This window comes from Taudactylus pleione, unplaced genomic scaffold (assembly GCF_031769625.1).
Source record: "Taudactylus pleione unplaced genomic scaffold, aTauple2 ptg003505l, whole genome shotgun sequence".
In the NCBI taxonomy this organism is placed as follows: domain Eukaryota; kingdom Metazoa; phylum Chordata; class Amphibia; order Anura; family Myobatrachidae; genus Taudactylus; species Taudactylus pleione.
Window position 1 is genome coordinate 932273 of NW_028287850.1, and position 20228 is coordinate 952500.

Below are 20228 nucleotides of genomic sequence, written 5' to 3' on the forward strand. Positions count from 1 at the left end.
GGCCGGTGCCATCGCACAGAGCACCACAGGGCAGGGGGCGCTGTTTGGATCTGTCAAATATCTGTTTCTTATCTTTCTTGCTTGTAGCTTCCTCTTAGGTCATCCCCAGCATCTCCTGGCTTCTCCTATATCTTCCCTGGCCCTTCCCCATGAAGCCATGGCCCTTTTTTGAGTGCATTATGGGCCTGATTCAGACCCACTCGCGAGCGGCTGTCCGCTCGCAAGTGGGTCGATGTTCTGGACTGAGCATGCGCACGACGGAGGGAGCTCCGTCGTGAGCATGCGCCAGACGCGACGAGTGAAGGACTTTCCTTCGCTCGTTGTGTCTGATCAAAGGGGGCGTGCTGTCGATGTTGATTGACAGCACGCCCCCTTTGGTAGGCGTGCCGGGGGCGTGCCTCCCTGACGGGGGCGTTCCCACGGGAACGCCTCCCGTCAGAAGCCGGCCCACTGACATCACTAGTGATGTCAGTGGGAGTGATTTTGGCTCTGATAGAGGCAAAATCACTCCGGAGCTTGCGGTTGAAAACCTCAACCGCAGGCTCCGGCTCGCAGATTCGATGGTCGCGATGGTCACGACCATCGCGGCCATCAAAATGCACGCTCGTATAGCCTGTGGGTGGTGACCCACAGCTATACGAGCGTCCAGGAGGACGCTCCATTTTCATGGAGGCCGGCCCTCATTCAGAGCGTGCGCTCTGCTCAGAGCGTACGGCTCTGAATGAGGGCCTATGTCCCTTTGAAAAATGAGGGGGGCGCCAATGCTCTTTCTGGCACAGGGCACCAAAAAGTCTAGTTACAGCTCTGCGGACAGTTATAGGGGTCTATGTACAAAGCCTTGGAGAGAGATAAAGTGGATGCAGATAAAGAACCAACCAGTCAGCTCCTGTCATTTTTCAAACACAGCCTGTAAAGTAACAGTTAGGAGCTGATTGGTTGGTACAGTTTATCTCCATCCCCTGTATCTCGCCACAAGGCTTAGTACATAGACCCCTTAAGTGTTACTCACATGCTGAGATAAGAAAAGTAAATTCTGATTAATGAACTTATTTCAGAGACATTTTTCATCGCTGGTATTAATTTTCTTTTACCATTTATAAAGCAACTGCTTCGTGTTAGAATTGTGATGCAAATCAATCTGGTAGTACAGTACATTGAACCAAGACAGGGCCGGTTTCCCCTACAGCACACAAACACAAGTGCACCACATTAGGGGTAATGGATTTGTTGTTTTTTGTGATTGTATGTAGTGCTTGGGTGGATGATAAAACACTGGGTCTCATTTAGACCTGCACATGTGCACGACGGAGGCGCCTACGTCGTGCGCATGCGCGAGACCCGAATAATGACGGCGTGCTGTCGATGGTGATTGACAGCACGCCCCCTTTGGTGGGTGTGCCGGGGGCGTGGCTGCCCAGACGGAGGCGTTCCCATGGGAACGCCTACCGCCTGGGGCTGGCCCCACTGACATCACTAGTGATGTCAGTGGGAGTGATTGTGCCTCTGATAGAACCAAAATCACTCCATGGCTTGCGGCAGACGAAACCCTACCGCAAGGGTCTCGTCGCAAGCCCGATGGTTGCGATGGTCTTGACCATCGCGACCATCATCATGGACGCTCGCATAAGCTGTGGGTGGTAACCCACAGCTATGCGAGCGTCCACGAGGCCGCCTCACAAAAAAAAAAACAACCACGCCCTGATTCAGAGCGGGCGCTCGTTCAGAGCGTCCGGCTCTGAATCAGGCCCACTGTCTGTACTTGTGGACGGGGCGACTGATGCAAGCTAGGCCGGCGACTAGGCAGCCGAACTGTGTCAGGCTAGAGCGCGGGTCGTCTGGTGTCATCTTGACAAAGATCTGCTGTGATATATGTGACGCGAGCAATAAAAAAAAAAATTGTTTTTCCAGCAAGAAGGGTGGTTATATCATCAAATAATGGTTGGTGTCCTTTCTCCACACTGCGCTGCAAAGTTGCACGTGTCCAAGAAGGAGGTGTGGCCTAATTTCCATAGACCCCACCCTACATAACATCATTTGGGGCATGCTTGTATGCACGCATCCATTCAGCTTCACCGACACCGCTGCTCTCTGCTTAGAAAAGCAGAACTACTGCGGTGCGTGTCCCCGACTGCCCGTGTGATGCCCCACCAAACCACTGTGTTTAAGCCTATGGTGGGTATCACTAATGTGTTTAAAACCCCTATAAAAATAAAATCTATGTACTGGTGCAGGTAGTATGTGGTGCGTCAGCAGCAGGTCATGTGATGGAGAACCTGCGGGAACCAGCTGCAGGTGACTGAGGGGGACGGTTATGCCAGTTACACAGAGAAGTCTCCTGAGGTAACGGACGGTTAGCAAGACCTGAGGCAGCAGTCTAAAGGCGCAGACCTGCGCAGAAGCATGGTACCCACGTCCTGAGGTGCCCGCGGAAGAGATGGTCCAGGCTGCAGCGGGAAGCTGACTGCGGAGGCTGCCGGTGTGGAGCCGCCTCTGAGTGACAGGAGCCGGCCTCCCCTGCGTTACAGTCTGGGAAGGAGGCGCAGTTACTGGTGAGAGGAGGATGCTCCAAGCTCCCCTGTGTGTACACTGACAGACTCTCATATACAGATACTCAGGGCCGTATTCAATTAGAAGCAAAAAGTCAGTTTTCGCAAAACTTTTTCACCGATGACGTCATATTCGCCGGTTTCAACTTATCCCCGTATTTAATTAGTTTGACTTTTCGCTAGTGCGAAAAGTTTGCGCCTTGTAGCCAGCGGAAAAGTTACGCCAATGGAGACCCGGCGGAAAAGAGTGCAGAATCAAGGTTTTGGGGTGCAAAATTGCGACAACCCCCCCATAACTCTTTTTACACCCCCTTGACGCTAATTGCCTGAAAAACGCTACAAAAACCCACAAAAGAAACCCCAAAAAAGCACTTTACAAAAGTGGGCGAAAAAAAAAATCAAAGTGGGGGTACAAAATAAAAAACTATCGACAAAGCCTTTTTGGGAGGGGGTCTGGAAAGTATGTATTGTGAGGTGTATTGTTGATTGCAGATGTTTTCTGAAAGTGCGTCTTTGGTACTTTTTAATGCTTCACTTTAGCAACTTCAATAAAAATTTTTTACTGGAACTACTTATTTTCCCTAAAAAAAGGGCTAAATACTATTCTTCACCACTGTCCCAAACGCGCTAAATAGCGCCTATTGAGACCACTCAAAGACTCCAAATACCTTCAGCAGACCTAATCGGGGGTACCCATAGTGAACCCCCATATTAGAGCATCTTTTGGGGGGTGTCAGGCTGTTTTCCCCAAAAATTACAGCACTTTTTGTCTGCGTTTCGCCAGGTCCCGTTTTCGACGATTTCAAATTGAATACGGGGATACGCGCGCGATACTTTTTCACCCTGAAACCAGCGATGACGGCGGAAAGTCCGGCAACGGACTTTTCGCTTCTACTTGAAAACGGCCCTCAGTGAGGGCGTCCGGAGAGGGGTCTGTAATAAAACGCCCATCATGGCCCCACACTTCACGTCCAGGGAGTGTGAGCAGCAAAGCCATCAATTACAGGGGCTTCCTCTTCTATTCATACCAAAAGGCCTTACAGACTCTATATGACTGGTAACGAGAGCGAGAGCGAGAGAGAGACACACACACTAACACCATGTGCAGGATAAAGAGACAGCGCTCATTAAAGATAATTGGCAGCACTTTAGGAGACATTAATGTGTCACTGATTACATTCTTAGTAACTAACTAAGGGGAACAATTTTCTCAATTTAAAACAACCCGGGCAAGGAAAAAGTGCACCATCGTTAAAGTAAGCGCTGAACTTTATTGAGAATAATAATTCACATGTATACAGTAGTTATATTTAGTTAAATAGGGTACTGAGCAAAGGATTTTAGGTGTAAATTGTTCTGTGGATCTCTTGTTATATTGTTGCTTGTTTACAGTATATTGAAAGTTTGATGGGTAAAATTAGATGAACCGTTGTTTATCATCCTGCTTAAATAAGTACGTTTATTGAAATAATTAATTTCCACAGGCTTCCTAGTTTGCCTTTTGCTTAGATGCAAGGCACATCCAGTGTTCCAGTGCAATAAAATATACATTTAGTTGAATGTGTAATTCACTTGTTAATGTAAAATTGGTAGTATTATACATTGTTGTGATGTTGTCAAATGTGCAGTCGCGTACACACTAGACGATATGCTCCCTGAGCGATGCAGATCTGATACACATCTCCCATCAGCCATGGTGCAATATCGGGGCATAACTAATGTAGAGAAAGCCCTACGTAGTCCAGGGTTTGCACCCATGATAATAGGTCCAGTCAAGGAGAATAAGCACTAAATAATCCAAGTCAGCTGAATACAGCCATAAGGTAGTAAGTGTAGAGATCAGTCCCTACGCGTTTTGTCCAGTAAGCGGCTTCATCATCTTTAAAATATTTTAAAAAGTGTCCAGAACTGAAAAAAGCAGCAGAATTTACAACCAGAAGGATCTCAGTAATTGCCACAAAAAACTGCAATTCAATCTATACCAGTGATTCTCAAACTCGGTCCTCAGGACCCCCCACACAGGTCACATTTTGCAGGTCACCCAGCAGGAGCACAGGTGTAGTCATTACTCACTGACACATTTTAAAAGATCCACAGGTGGAGCTAATCTCTCACTTGGGATTCTGTGAGGAGACCAGGAAAACATGCACTGTTTGGGGTCCTGAGGACAGAATTTGAGAAACTGTGACCTATACTATCGCAAAGTCACTGGAGTAACACAAAGGTGAATCAGATCCCATTGTAACACTGCAAACATCTACCGATTTTTATTATTTTATTTACCAATGGTGGAGATTAAAACTGTTGTGAACACGAGTAGGTACTGGGTGATAAAAATAAAAAAAAATAAAATAAAATCTAAAAACTAGGAGGTGGTTAGGGAAGAAATGAAAAAAAAAAAAAATAAATACCTTTCCTTTCCATATGAATTAAAGACCTACTAAAATAAATACTAAGTTGAAGTGTTCAGGTAATGCAATACTTTCATATTTCCAGCAGATGGCAGCAAAATATAACAAAGGGAATTGCAGGAGAAGTTAAAGTACTTTAGGGGTTTTGTTTTTTTTAAAAGAAGATATTATAAAAAGAAATGTAAATATACAGGAGTAGGTCTTCAGTTCATTAATTGGGCCAGAGTGTTTGATGTCCAACTACAATCAGCTTAAGCCTGCTAGCAAGCTTCCAAAATAGGGGGATGGGAGTATTGGATATAGTTTTGGTAGGGATTTAGTGAAATTTCCACCTATAATCATGTCACTGCAGTACCTGGGGTATGGAATACCTAAACATGCCTCAGTAAAGGCCCCCCATACATCAGCGACGGATCGCTGCCGGGTCGACGCATCAGTGAAATCCAACATGTTGAATTTCACAGATTTGCCAATCAAAAAAATAATCGTGACTGGCAGATCAGAACATTGATGGCTGCGGGTCGGCGTTTCCGATCCGATCGTGCCGATCAGTCTCAGATGTATGGGGGCCTTTACTTAGGGTGCAGCAGCATTGGCAGGAGTTTGTATTGCAGAGAAGCTGGGGGGAGGGGGGGGGGGATTGCAAGTGAAACTATTCTAGTAACGGAGCAGGTCAAAATAAAGTACAATTAGAATGTACAGGGGGAGATGTATTAAGCCTGGAAAAGGAATGGAGAAGTGTAGAAGTTGCCCACAGCAGGCAATCAGCTGCTCGCTGGCATTTATAAAAGTAGATTCTATAAAAGTCTAGGTAGAAGCCGATTGGTTGCTATAGGCAACGTCAGTCTTTAGGAGACTTGATGCATCTCCCCCACACAATCACAATGGCCGCGATGCAGCAAAGATAGAAATGCGGTCAAACCCCGAAAATACAGGTTTCAGCGCATTTCTCATGTGCGCCAAGCCGCAGAATGCGATGCCCTCCGGGACTCGGTTGCGGTGGGTAACGTCATCTTCCTGATGGCGTTACCCTATAGAAGCCTATGTGGCTTCTATTGGGAGGGTGCTGCGAGAGGGGTCCAATCGGGTCCCTCCCAGCACCCCCACACAGAAGGACGCCGGAGGGGCTTCTGGGTCATAGTGTACATTTTGTTATGTGATCCAATAATTTGCTGGAGTCTAACTGTGTTATGGTCATGCATGCACCACACACACACAAACACACACCAAAATGCAAAATATACAAAAAGAAAACAATTTTATTGCTTATAGGGTATTGCTTATGAACAAAAGGCAGTAACGAGTGTTGTTCCCAGTGTAGTCGCTCCTTATAAAATAAAATAAAAAACAGAACAATGTACATATGTAACACTGGGCTGATGGATAGATTGAGCAGCAGTAGTGTAAAATAGGATTATATCCACCAGTATAACTAACCAATAGTTCACCAACTTTAATATAGATCTACTTTACACAGAGTCTTTGCATTCTTCTAATCAGAGAAATCCAGCTATAAATATGAGAATTCTTATGTAACCTTTTTATTGTGGGACATTGGAACTAAAAACGTCTCCAGCGACACCCACCCGAATATAGTGGGGAGTTATTCCTGGGCCTTTTTGCCAGCCACCCGGTACAGTTCTGTCGGCCCATCTGCATGTGTGATTGTCGTGGTTAACTGAAGCTCCTCGCCGCTGTTTATACTTTTTCCGCCTGCAATAAAGACAGTGATCAGTATTATTATTATTATAGCAATAACCCACTTGGACTTTGGCAATGGACAGAAAGAGTTTGTACGCTCAATCGGGCTGCTGTTCATTCAAAGCAGGATTCCACCCAAATACACCAGGCCCATATTTACTAAAGTGCGGGTTTTTAGAAGTGGAGATGTTGCCCATAGCAACCAGATTCTAGCTGTAGCCATGTTTACTGTGTGGCTATTATATGGGAAGGGGTATATGTGTATGTGTGTGTATATATATATATATATATATATATATATATATATATATGTGTGTATATATGTATTTCTATAGCAATTGATTACTCTACTTATGATTATAGGGTGTGGGAACTATTTATTTAGTTGTATGAGCACTTTTATTCTTTATAATATGAAAGGTGTTATTTAATCAATTTACGTAGTAAAATGTTACATTAGAGCAATGTATGTACTATATATAATATATGAGCGTTTGTATTTGTACTCATAAAATGGAAGCCATAGCAGGATTAATGAGCATCCAGGGTATGGGGTGAGTTAGCTTATACCCCTTTTACACCAAAATCCAGAGTCTGACCCTGGAATTTGAACACTGGTCAATCCCGGGTCGAACTCGGCTTCAGACCCCGTTCACACTGCAATGCGACCCGGGTTATTCCCGGGTTTGCCCCGTTCACACTGAACCCGGGTAATCCCTGCTTTTCCCTATAGATGTCATTAAAAATTGACTTTTTTAAGGGCTGACAAAGATGAGGTCACAAAAGGCAACAAAAGAGAGGGGTGGGGACTGCTTACAGCATTGCTACAGGTTGCTGTTCTGGCTGTGGCAGGCTGTGTATCACCTGCTTTTGTGGCTGCTGGTCAGGCTGTGGTGCAGGGTGCAGTTCTAGCTGTGGCAGGCTGTGTGCCTGCCTGCTTTTGTGGCTGCTGGTCAGGCTGTGGTGCAGGAGGTTAGGCAGGCAAGCGATGGCTTCATGTGCGTCTCTCTCTGCAGGGCACTGACAAGTTACATCACCTGCCTGTGCCCCAGAAGCTCCAATCAGCATCTTTCAGAGCTAGCCGGGTCAAATAAGCAGGGTAGCACCCGTTCACACTGCCTCATGACACGGGAACAACCCGTGTTCAACCCTGCTCTCAACCCGAGCAAGATTCCCGGGTAAATCAACCCGGGAATTTTTTCTGGGAGCCGTTCACACAGAGCATCGACCCGGGTCGACCTGGCAATAACCCGGGTTATTCAGTTGGTGTAAAAGGGGTATTAGAAGTGGACAAATAGCATGTAAGGAGCCTGGAGAACTTGCTAGAAACAGCACGAGCCAGCTAAGCAAGGCTCGTGCTCTGAGCGGGAAGGAGAGGAGCTCGTGGCCCCTAGGGAGGGGGTATATAATGAGTGAACACTGGAGCTTAGTCCAGTCTGCAGTTCCCCCATGAGTGCTCACACCGGGATCCTCGGGCTCTGCCTAGCCATAGAGGGTTGATAGCAGTAGCCAGGAGCCCCGGTGATTGAAGCCAGTGTGGGCAGTACCTGAGGGACCAGGCAGCGCTGAGCTGGTGTCCTGGCAGGGGAAGCCAGCAATCAGTCAGAAGCAGGCTGACAGCTGGGGAGAGATAAGAGCAGGCTGGCTGAAGGGAGAAAGCTGTTGCAGCTTGTGGCCATCCTCAGTCTCCTCGGATTAACTGCTTGAGTGCCAGAGAAAGCACAAGGCTTGTCAAGGCAGCCACAAAGAGCCTATTAGGAGCCGGCACCTATTGCTGACGAGCTGCCATAACGCTGACTACCTCTCTGCCAGGCATCATTGATCTGCAGCTGCTGTGAGTAGTATAACTCTGCACAAAACACACAGAGGATACAAGTCTTAGTTCAGATCTCCAGACTATATAGAGTTAAACCAGTGAGGAGAGTTTACCCTTTATGTATTGGAATAGCTGCTCCTGGTATTTGGGTATTAACCCCAGGTTTTATAGCACTGCAAGGAAGGAGTTGGGGGAGTGGATCTATAAAATGACAGGAGCTCATACATTAGTTGCAGGAAAGTCTTGCCAGCGGCACTGTGCTCATTTTAAGGGTAAATCTCCTGAAGAGATATCAGTACTTGTTATAGGAGAGTCATACTGTACATCACTAGGAAGAAGCATTAAACTACAGAGCCTACGACATCCTAAGCGAGGGTCTGGGAAAACATAAATCGACCAATACATATCAAGTCCCACTCTGGCTTCTACTTATGACTATTATACCTCGTTTCCACCTAAAACCCAGGTCCGACCTGGGTTTTTGGACATGGTTCCAACCCTGGTCAGACCCAGGTTAAACCCATTTACACTGCACCTTCGATCTGGTTTACTCCCAGGTCAGCCCTGTTCACAGTGAACACAGGTCTGCCCTGCTAAACCTGTGAGATCATAAAAAGTTGGAGGTGAATGCCCCACAACCACCAATCAGCTCATTTTAGGCATGACCCAGGTCAGATAACCCGGGTTGCACCGTTTACACTGTGCCATTACCCTGGTCCATCCTGGGTCCAACCCTGGTAGCTACCTGGGTTGGATTGCTGGGTCACTTGACCTGGGTTATTTTTCAGGGACCCTTTTACACTGAGCTGCGACCCGGGTAGACCCAGCAAAAACCCGGGTTTTTGCTCTGGTGTAAAAGGGGTATTAGTTTAATACCTGTAGTAATACCTGCAGCATTAAGTCTATTTATAACTTAAAGCCTGTTAACAATTGACATAAAAGTTATGATGTACAGCTTGAAGGATTCCCATGACATTTAATTGCTTATTTAACTAAACCAGTCCAAGAGGAAAGCTTCAGTCCAGGATATTCAATAAAGGGACATATATTGCTAACTACATATATTAAATACCACTAAGCTCCGTATACTATATCAAAGCCAGTCTAGAGATATAAAGGACTTGGACATATTAGATAAAAGACTCTTTACTGGCCATCTATGAGTTTTGGACTATAACCAGTACTGCAAAGGAGGATAGGAGCAACATTGTGACTATATACTAGAGATATTGCATGTAAAGTAACAAAGTTGTACTGAATAGTTTTATGTGGAAGGATATGTAAACTATTGAAAATTGTTCTTGATAAAAGTAAGAAAAGTATATCTATGTGTATGTGAGCTTTCTTACTAGGAGGAGCCGTGACAAGAATCCAGAAACTTCGGGAACCAGTAAGGAGAAGAAGAGAAATTGGTATAAGTAATAAAGTGTAATTTATTGGGGACACAAAGGATTGTGCTAGATAACAACTTAGACTTATGTGATATACTACTACATATAATAGGTACATAATTATTTATAGGCTTACCCAAGCAAGCCTAGCAAAACAGATTACATTGTATATCAGCTTGGGTGGAGGCACTAATATTCAACATTAACATAACCCAGAACCAGGGGTTACATCTAGAACAGGGATCGGGAACCTCATGCCCGGGGGCCTTATAAGGACCTCAGAATCATTTGGTCTGGTCCTCAGAGCTTTTGTCTGCTAGCCTCATTTGGCTAGAAGGGTACCTAGAATGATACCCTGCAGCCAGAATCTATGCAGCAGTGCCACCTGGAGAGTCCTTAGGATGCTTCAGACTGTCACACCGCTGCCCTTACAGCTCCCCGGAACACCCTCAGGATGCTCCGGGCATTGCTGTAATCACTGGCGATTGTGGCCCCACCCCCATGTGACATCAAGTGGAATGGGCATGGCCTAGTCAAGGCCCGCAAGTAATGTTATATATTTCAAAATGGCCCTTGGCAGAAAAAAGGTTCCCCATACATGATTTAGAAGGTGCTAGATAAATGAGAAGCAGAATCTGATTGGTTGCTATGGGCAACATTTCCACTTCTGAAAACCCAGCACTTTAGTAAATATGCCCCCACAGACTCTAATTGCATAGCGCTGTCGCTGGGGACACAGAGCTCTGCCGTCATTTCTTTGACATCTTTTTATTTGGGTTCCACAACCAGAAGAAAGGTGAGGAGGAGCATAAGGAGCGCAACAAGCCCCAAGACCGAATGCGATGCATCCGCCACTGAGCGCATGGATAGCGGTGTTTAGGAACGCCGTATACATGAAGATATAAGCAAAGGACAGTTCTTATCGGGAACAAGCTGGATGGAGAATGTAGTGAAACCTCCTGAACAGCATTTTTATAGGGGCGGAATGCACCAATCTGAAAAGGAATTCGCCATGTCCATGGACTAAACACAACCACCATTTTTTAAAGGTCCAGGTATCCATATTAGGTTTGTCTTTTATATTTCAGATGAGATACTACTAATGCACTTAGGGGGTCATTCAGACCCGCTCGCGAGCTCAGGATGCTCGCAAGCGGGTCGATGTTACCCCAATGTGCATGCGCACGACAGAGGGAGCTCCGTCGTGCGCATGTACGAGACCCAGACAGCGACAGCCAAGCTGTCGCTCCGGGTCTCGCACCAAAGGGGGCGTGCTGTCGATGGTGACTGACAGCACGCCCCCTTTGGTGGGCGTGGCTGCCAGACGGAGGCGTTCCCATGGGAACGCCTACCGTCTGGGTCCGGCCCCACTGACATCACTAGTGATGTCAGTGGGAGTGATTTTGGCTCTGATAGAGCCAAAATCACTCCAGGGCTTGCGGTCACCGCAGGGTCTCGTCGCAAGCCCGATGGTCGCGATGGTCTTGATCATCACGACCATCTTTTTGGCCGCTCGCATATGCTGTGAGTGGTCACCCACAGCTATGCGAGCGGCCAGGAGGCCGCTCCATTTTTAGGTAGGAGGGCCCTGATTCAGAGCGAGTGCTCTGGTCAGAGCGTCTGGCTCTGAATCAGGGCCTTAGACACTAACATAGCACCATTCTTGGTGAACTTCTCAGCTCCTTCAGCCTCCACTAACACCTCTAAGCCAATGTTACCCAAACGTTACCATTTCCACCCTTAACTCTCCTCTTCGTTCCTTTCCGGTGTCTGCAATTGTCTATCTGCTGTCTAAATCTTGGGTGACCAAGCACGTTCACAAAATCAACATGTCCAAAACAGCACTCCTAGTCTTCCTTCACTGTAGGTGCCCATACACGGGACGATTTTTATCACAATTGTGGCAGTTTCTGCAGGTTGGACAGAAAAATCGTTTGAAAACAGTTGTATTTTGAGTCTTCTTTGAGTCGATGTGACCCTGCCGAGAACAGGTGACCTGTTCCCGGGAGGAGGGCGCTCTGCAGCTGCATCAGCTTGGGGCAGGGTGATAGTGTGGACGGCACAGAAGTGCCGTCCGCACTACACAGCACACACACACAGCCACCAGTGCCGGCAGCTGTGTGTTTGTTTTAGCAGCCGATGAGAGTCAGTCAGACTCATCGGCTGCTGCTCCCACTGCCGGAGACTCCGTCTTCCGACTCCCGCAGTGGCTGATGGGAGATCTCCTGCAGGTAAGTGGAAGTTGTTATTTTTCTTGTTTGTGTCTGGGGGGTACTGCTACTACTAGGGGCACTGCTGGGGGTGGTACTACTACTACTACTAGGAGCACTGCAGGGGGTACTACAAGGGGCACTGCAGGGGGTACTACAAGGGGCACTGCACACTGGTGGGACCACTACTGGGGGACACAGCCTAGCGGGGGATTACTACTAGGGGTACTCCTGGGGGGGACTGCTGCTGGAGCACTGCTGGGGCAGACTGCTACTGGGGGCACGGCTGGGCTGGGCTCGACTGTGTGGCATGAAGGGGCCCCCCGCAAACTTAGTTGCCCTGGGGCCCCCACAAGCCTTAATCCGGCCCTGCCTGGGTATCTTCCTTTGTTCCACGTTCATGCTGCACACCACACATTTAGTCTCTCCAACAATCCTGCAGCTTTCACTTCCGTAACATTTCAAGAATAAAACCCTTCATCATCTCTGGCGCTACCAGATGGGTCACCCACTGTCTTGTAAGCGCCATCTAGACTTCTGCAACCATAGTCAACCTCACAGGGAAAACTTTCAAATTCAATCCATCCTCAATGTCACTACTCACATTATTTCCATCTGTTACCGCTCTGCTTCTAGCTGCCCTCTCTGGCAGTGGCAACACAAGTTTCCTGTCCCCTATAGAGTCCAAACTACTCATCCTCTCTCCTCTAGCCCCTATATCTAGAAACTCAGCTCTACCCGCATTCCCTTCTGCCAGCGAGCACTTCCTCATACCCCATTTGTTGCACCACTACTGCTTGGCACAGTATTTACCCATCCCCCCGCTCTGTAGAAATATAAGTTATTATTATGTTCATCATGTAATTAGCTGTGCTTTTCGTTTTACTCCATACTTTATGGCACTGGGGTCCCTTGCTGCACCATAGAAATAATTACCAACAGTTGTGTTTAGTCATCATGGGGTCTATTCAGTAAGCCTTGGTGGGAGAAAAGAGTACTAACCAATCAGCTCCTAACTGTCACTGTACAGGTGTGGCACCCCACCTGTGTACCTACCCACACTGATGTGCCCCTACATAAGTAATAATCTGCTTCCTGCCACTGTCTAGTATGGGCCATTATATAACGGTCTTCATTGGGGTTCAGAGACTTTTTACACTGGCCCCCTCAGCGGTGGTGCACATTAGGAGACCAGTGAGTACTGTGGCAGGCTCAAGGATTGAACATGAAAAAACGGCACTTGGTGGCTGCGCTGAGGTGAGGTAACTTCCGGTGTGAGCAAAGCTGCGGTGCGTGTTATCCGATTACCAGTGGTTCTTCTCGGTGACTGATAGCCGTGAGCAGCTAGACAGAGAGAGAAACAGCGACACCGGTACACCCCCCATCAGTCCTGACAGGACATTGTGACAGGTGCCAGTCAGGATTAATTCTTCCCGGTCAGGTCGCATAGCTCTATCCTTTCCCCTACCAAGGTAGCTGCAGAACTGCAATAATATTTACAGTCAGGGACTGGTCATTAAGAGACTCGGCCTACTGGCTAGGTCCCACACCTTCATACTCCTGCTCCCTTCACAGGGAAGTCCCAGTAAGACATAACCTCTGCATGTGCCAGTCACAGTAAAACTATTCAATCTTCTCTCCAACCTTGCAGGCAGGACACAAGTAGGACTAAAATGGCACATCAGATTGCATTAATGACAATTGCCATAAAGGAACAGTTATCAGGTCAATTAAACTAACCCGGGCTACGGAAAGTGCACCAACTTTACAGAGAGCACTAAACTTTATTACTAACAGTAATTTAAATGCACTATTTCTTCTGTAATAAACTGAAACACTCATTTGAAGCAAAACTGCTGACTTCTGTGCCTGTACACCCTTCCTTACCTCTTTGAGCAACCAAAAGGAAGCAACATCAATCTATCCTAACCTGGTAAGATTGGAAGACATCACACCACACTTGTACAACACCTGTAGGGGTATCACACAGGCTCGCTTTGAAAACGACAGTTAGGAGCTGATCGACTGGCAGGTTATTTCCATAATTTTAACCCTCTCCAAGGCTTTGCGAACAGATCTCCCATGTACCTTTTAGTAGAACACCCTCCCTTTTCTTCAAGTTACACATCTTCTTCTTAACCCAGGCCACACTACACCTCCACCTTGCCCACCACCTGCTGTCACCCTTCCTCATTCAGAAGCCCACCACATACCCACACTCTCCTCATCTCCCTGCACTAAATCAATCTAAACCCCACACTACAGCAACCCTAACAGTCTCCTTCTCTCTCCTCCCAACCCTGTCCCTCTCTCCTGTCTCCTCTGGAAAGCCAGTCCTGTCTATAATCAACTGGTCCCCATCCATGACTGTTTCATCTCCAACTCCCTCAATCTCCTAGCCATCACCAAATCCTGGATTTACCCGTCTGACACCACCACTCCTGCAGCTATCTCCTTTGGGGGCCTCACATTCTCCTACGCTCCCTGGACTGGAGGTTGCCACAGTGTTGGGGTGCCTCCATCGTTTGGTCACTCCCACCTACTCTTACCTTCTAAACTCTCCATTTCATTATTTCCATTCAATGCACATATCGGTTGCTTCTTCCAACTTCCTCAAGTCGCTGCCTTTTTTCGTCTCCCTGGACTTGGGTCAAAATTCTCTGATAACTTTGCTATTTGGCTCTTAATCTTCAGATGGACTCTCAAGACACCTTTCTTCCTCAAAGCTTTCCAGCGCTCATCCTAACCCACTACTCCATGTTCCTCGCTTACAATCCAGCCCATCTGTGTCACCCCTGTTTGTCTGCCCCCTCCCCTTTAGAATATAAGCTCTCACGAGCAGGGCCCTCTACCCTCTTGTGCTTCTCCTTCCCTGACTGTTATGCAGCAATGTATAAATCATGTATTTGTCCTGTATGGTTTGTACTGTTAAACAAATGAGCCCACAAGAAAATAGTTATTATGTACTGTGTAAGGCGCTGCCGAACCCTTTTGGCGCCATATAAATAAAGGATAATAATAACAACAACATGGTGGAAAATGCAGCAGATTCATTTTGACAGCTCTATTTAAGAGGAGATTAGAATGGTGCTGAGGGGCATATCTTAAGTGCTCATAGCTGTGCTGGGCTTGGAACTGGAGCAATATGGCTGAATACCACACTCAAAAGGGGGAGATGGCTCATGCTTGTGAACATGTGGAGAGATAAACCATGTACAGTGAAGCCCTATGAGAGCAGAACGGGAGCCTGAGGGGTCTATTTACTAAGCAGTGTTAGGAGACAAAGCGAAAAGTGATAAGGTGCCAGCCAGTTGGGAGCTGATTGGCTGGCACCTTATCACTTTTCACTCTGTCTCCTAACACTGCTTAGTAAATAGACCCCTGTGTACAGTAGAGGCACTTTCATTGCTCAGCTCAAGGTTTTCTTTCTTTTATACCTTACTGAAATAAGTAGACTTTGCCTAGCGAATATCATACAAGCAGACTTTGCGCGACAGCGATGCTGCGAGAACTGTTTAAAGGCCAGCAGGAAAGCAGCTGAAGCAAAAAAAAAAAAAGAAAAAGAAAAAAGTGCCGTATAGAATTCTTACTGCTCCACCACTTGTCTTATCAGCGATTACTATTAGCGGCTGAAACGCTGCTTACATAATCCTCTAAACCTTTATAGGCAGCGGGCAAAACGCTCCATTGTGTTCTACAGCTTTTACTCTGGTTATTTTTCTGGCAGGAATTTTCACCGTTTGTTTGGTCGTCTCCATAGTTCTTGTGCGACGGAGCGTAGAGGAACATAAGGGCGAAGACGTAGAGATTCCACATGCCATAGACGCCAGTGAAGAAAGCGCTGTTCAGTTCTATGGTGAAATCCCCCCACTTCCAGTTGCCCTCAGACACCTGGGGGAACACAGAGGTAACAAAAAAATAAAAAAGTCAGATTTGGGTAAATCTCTAAACTTAAGAGCAGTATAAAAGGTAAAAATGCATAAATATTAAATATTTGGTGCCACATCTGTACAGTGACAGTTAGGAGCTGATTGGCTAGTGAAAAGTGATAAGGTGCCAGCCAATCAGCTCCCAACTGTCATTTTTCAAACACAGCCTGTGAGATGGCAGCTGGGAGCTGATTGGCTGGCTCCTTATCACTTTTCACTCTGTCTCCTAACACTGCTTAGTAACTAGACCCCTCAGATTGGTCAGTTTGACTAAACTAACTAATTGGTTCATTTTATGCTCATTAGACTACCCGGCGGTTATTTACCAACAACGGCCATAAAGTTCAGTAACTCTTTTGGCCGCCATTAATTAAATTCAGATGAACTGTGCAATGCCAATAGCTTTTATGGGCGACTGCACATTTACACCTTGATAGAATATTCTTACCACTACAAACAGTTACTTACTAAGGCGCCGCAAGAGGATACCGTGTAAGCGCCCTTCCACGTGAATGGGTGCCAAACGGATTCACTGGCACGCTCTGCCCTAAACCTGAAGTGCAAATGACAGAAATTACATTCTGTAGTTACTGGTGCTGTGTGGGGGGAGAGGACGCCATCGTGCAAACACAGGCGCGTCAGAGCGTTCGAACGCCGTTGCAGGGGCGTGCATAAATTATTCACAGCGAACCCATACGCAACTTCTGCAGCAGGGTCATGTCAGCCACAAGTGTTCGTGCAGCTCCGATGTTACTCATTGTTACCGATGATTTCGCACACTTGCACATTAGTACGGATGTGAGAAAAAGGGCAAGGGGGCGCGGCATTATATAGGGCTGGGCGTCTGCATCTTGTGCTCCGATGGCGGTGCGAATGCATTCATTAGCATATTTTCGCAGCGGCCGCTTGCGTGCCAACGCAGCATTGCGATCCAACCTGAACCAGGCCCCAGTACACTGTATGTTGTTCCTTAGGGATTACACGTATAGCTGCAGGCGCTGGAATAATATAGTAGTTTATAGTTTCATTCATAGATGACAGACATTTCTAGAATGCATCCTATATATACACGCACAAGTTATTTAACCTGCGCAACCGGTTATACTGCGCTACTATATGAATCATGGTTTCTTTTATTTTACTTTTGTATAAAACCTGCAAAAAATAAAAAATAAAAATAAAACAAACAAGAGCAGGACAGGGGAAAAAAAAAACCCTCCAGGAACAAACAAACAAACAAACAAACAAACAAACAAACACACACACACACACACACACACACACACACACACACACACACACACACACACACACACACACACACACACACACACACACACACACACACACACACACACACACACACACACACACACACACACACACACACACACACACACACACACACACACTCACACACACACCTGGCTAATCACTTACTTTGTAGTACAACACTGCAGAAAGTATTAGTTTGGTTTCATTCACACAGGTTTTACATACACCCTCGTAATTTTCTTTTATGGTATTTAGAAATCCATTACTACATAGAAAATTGATAAGAATACAAACGCTTATCATAAAGATACGGAAATATCGAAATGCGTTAAACATGAACAAGATGGACATCAGCACTGTCTGCCTATCAGGGCCCCGAGAGACCATTAGAAGGAATATTGGGGCTTTTCAAACAGATGTACATAATGTTATATGCCCATATTGGCGACTTTCTGGTGTGAGATGATTATTGAGGGTGTAAGAAGACTTTTTTTTTTTAACTTGTTTATTGTGAGTGCACGATTTGCTTTGTTCTCTCTTTAATGCGCTAGAATATACGTACAGTCCTTGCGGAACTCTTGCGGAGGACCCTTGGAATGAACTCACGACCATATGATGGGCTTCTGACAAAAGTGGAAATTATATAAGCATAGGGGGGAGATGTACAAAGCTCTGGAAAGTGATAAACTACCAACTAATCAGCTCCCAACTGTCATTTTTCAAACACAACCTGTAACATGACGGTTAGGAGCTGAGTGGCAGTTAGGTCGTGAGTTTATTTAAAAAAAAACTAAAAACAAAAAACCTTCTCCACAACAATCATCGCACCTTTAGATTGAATTTATACCGCAAGGTCGCCAATATGGGCATATAACATTATGTATTTATATATTTTGGCTGTTTTTTTTGATCCGGTTACTTTCCATCCATATTATAAAGAATTGGTATGCATTACCACCGGTCCTAAGCCTGGCGGATGAAATCCCAACGCCAGAAGATGAAGATCCCGACTAAGGTAAGTAAGTGCCCTAACCCCCCCCCCTTACTCTCCCTTTGGGGTGCCTAACCCTAACATCCCCCCAGGGGTGCCTAAACCCAACCCCCCCTCTCCCCGCACCCTAACCTTCCCCCGGTGGTACCTGACCCTAACCCTAGCCCTCCTGGGGGGGGGGGGGGGGGTGCTTAACCCTAAGTTCCCCCGGGACTCCCTAAACCTAACCCTCCCACCCCCGTGGCTATGAGCTCCCGACGCCCGGCTTACCTACGATCAGTATTGCTGGGCATCGGGATTTCGGTGTGGGGCTAATGATAGCCGTCGGTATTCAGACGCCTATCATTAGTCCCATGCCGGGCTTTCAGTGCTGGGAAGCCGGCGGTCGGCATTTAGACCGCGGCTTCTTGACTACATCCCATCTTAAAAAGGAGTTTTTGCATTTGTCGTTGAACATAGAGCCTGGTCGTGCGCTTATTCCATACTAAAATACGCCGCCTGGATATGCATGTAGACGCCCACCTGCAGCTTTGCAAATACATGCGACCGCATACAAAGACCCAGCATCGGATGCAGATCCTACGGTTGCGCAGAATGGCCGTGGAGTGTGTATATAGGGAAGTGGGCGTCTTTATGTTCTACTGCGGTGGCATAGCGATCGCAGACATTAGCATATTTTCGCAGCAGGACTGCGTGCGTAATCACAGTTGCGATCCGTAAAGTACACGGTTATGGTTTTTTTTTTTTACATTTTATATGTAATAATGATGAATTTCTGAGTACTATCAAAAGACGACTAGAAGGGTGGAACACCGCACCGAGGGGAGTTCACAATATAAAGTAACATATTAATATCGGTGTGTTAGCGGCGATGTTGCGGTGCGCGGTTTCTCTGTTCATGACTGTCTATTAGGTTTTACACACAGATGTCAATTTTACGTAGGATTTTACTTGGCCATCTGAATGAAACATAATTCTGTTCTCACCTGTGTTGTGATGAAGAACACGGTGGTTAGAGCGGCGCAGGCCAGCGTGATGATCATCAGGAACTTGAACCGAAATATCAGACCCTACAAAAAAAAAAAAAAAATTAGACAGTTTCCAAACCAAATCCACCTTTTATCATTCAGAGTTGTGTTACGGTCACATATAATACACCAGGACACCGAGCCTATATCCCACCCCTAGGGGTATATTTACTAAAGTGCAGGTTTTTAGAAGTGGAGATCTCGCCCATAGCAACCAATCAGATTCAAGCTATTATCTTCTAGAAGGTGCTAGATAAATGTTAAGTAGAATCTGATTGGTTTTAAAAACCCGCACTTTAGTAAACACATCCCCTGGACTAAGCACTGCAGATACCGTTAGGAGGGTGTGCAGAAGTTTGGAGGAGAAAAATAAATAAATAAATATATACAGCCTGTCACATGACAGTTAGGAGCTGATTAGTTGGTACTTTCTCTCTTTCTAAGGCTTAGTATATAGATCCTATAATCTGTGATTCACAGGTAGTTTCAAACATACTTGTACCCAAGAAAAGCACCAAAGTTTAAGGTTATTCTAACTTGCTTTGTAAAACACAACTATTGTGTTGTTTTTTTTTCCCCTCAGTTGAAGCTTACTCTGTATCCTGCGTGCTGTCCACATAACAGAAAGAGGCAAAAGGGCACAGGAGACCTAGATTTAAACCAGGTGTGGTGGGACTACATGTCCCAGCATGCCACATCAGTGGGGATTATAACAAAGGCATGCGTGTTCATGCATTCATAGTATTTCCATATCCAGTAAAAAAAAAAAAAAAAAACCTCTGTCCCCCCCCTCCATGGAATGACCACACCCTCACATGCTATTACATGGGCTCTTCCATTAATCATTCCCCCCCGGGGGAGTCACACCCCCAATCTGACGCTGCGATAGAGGTTCTGCAAATACTCCGTGACTCAACTCACTCACCTCAT

At 46.3% G+C, this 20228-nt stretch overlaps 1 protein-coding gene across 1 annotated transcript in view; it reads right to left on the minus strand.

The window, feature by feature from the left end:
* Positions 1 to 6198: 6198 nt before the first annotated feature.
* Positions 6199 to 20228, minus strand: part of WLS (Wnt ligand secretion mediator) — a 64821-nt gene continuing 50791 nt past the window's right edge. The window contains exons 9-12 of the mRNA XM_088466535.1: positions 20224 to 20228; positions 19257 to 19340; positions 15813 to 15966; positions 6199 to 6670 (exon numbers count right to left, since the gene is read on the minus strand). The exon at positions 20224 to 20228 is cut by the window's right edge and continues 139 nt beyond it. Of these exons, the coding sequence (XP_088322661.1) occupies positions 6561 to 6670; positions 15813 to 15966; positions 19257 to 19340; positions 20224 to 20228 (353 nt within the window). The 3' untranslated portion in view covers positions 6199 to 6560. The remainder of the gene's footprint in view (positions 6671 to 15812; positions 15967 to 19256; positions 19341 to 20223) is intronic.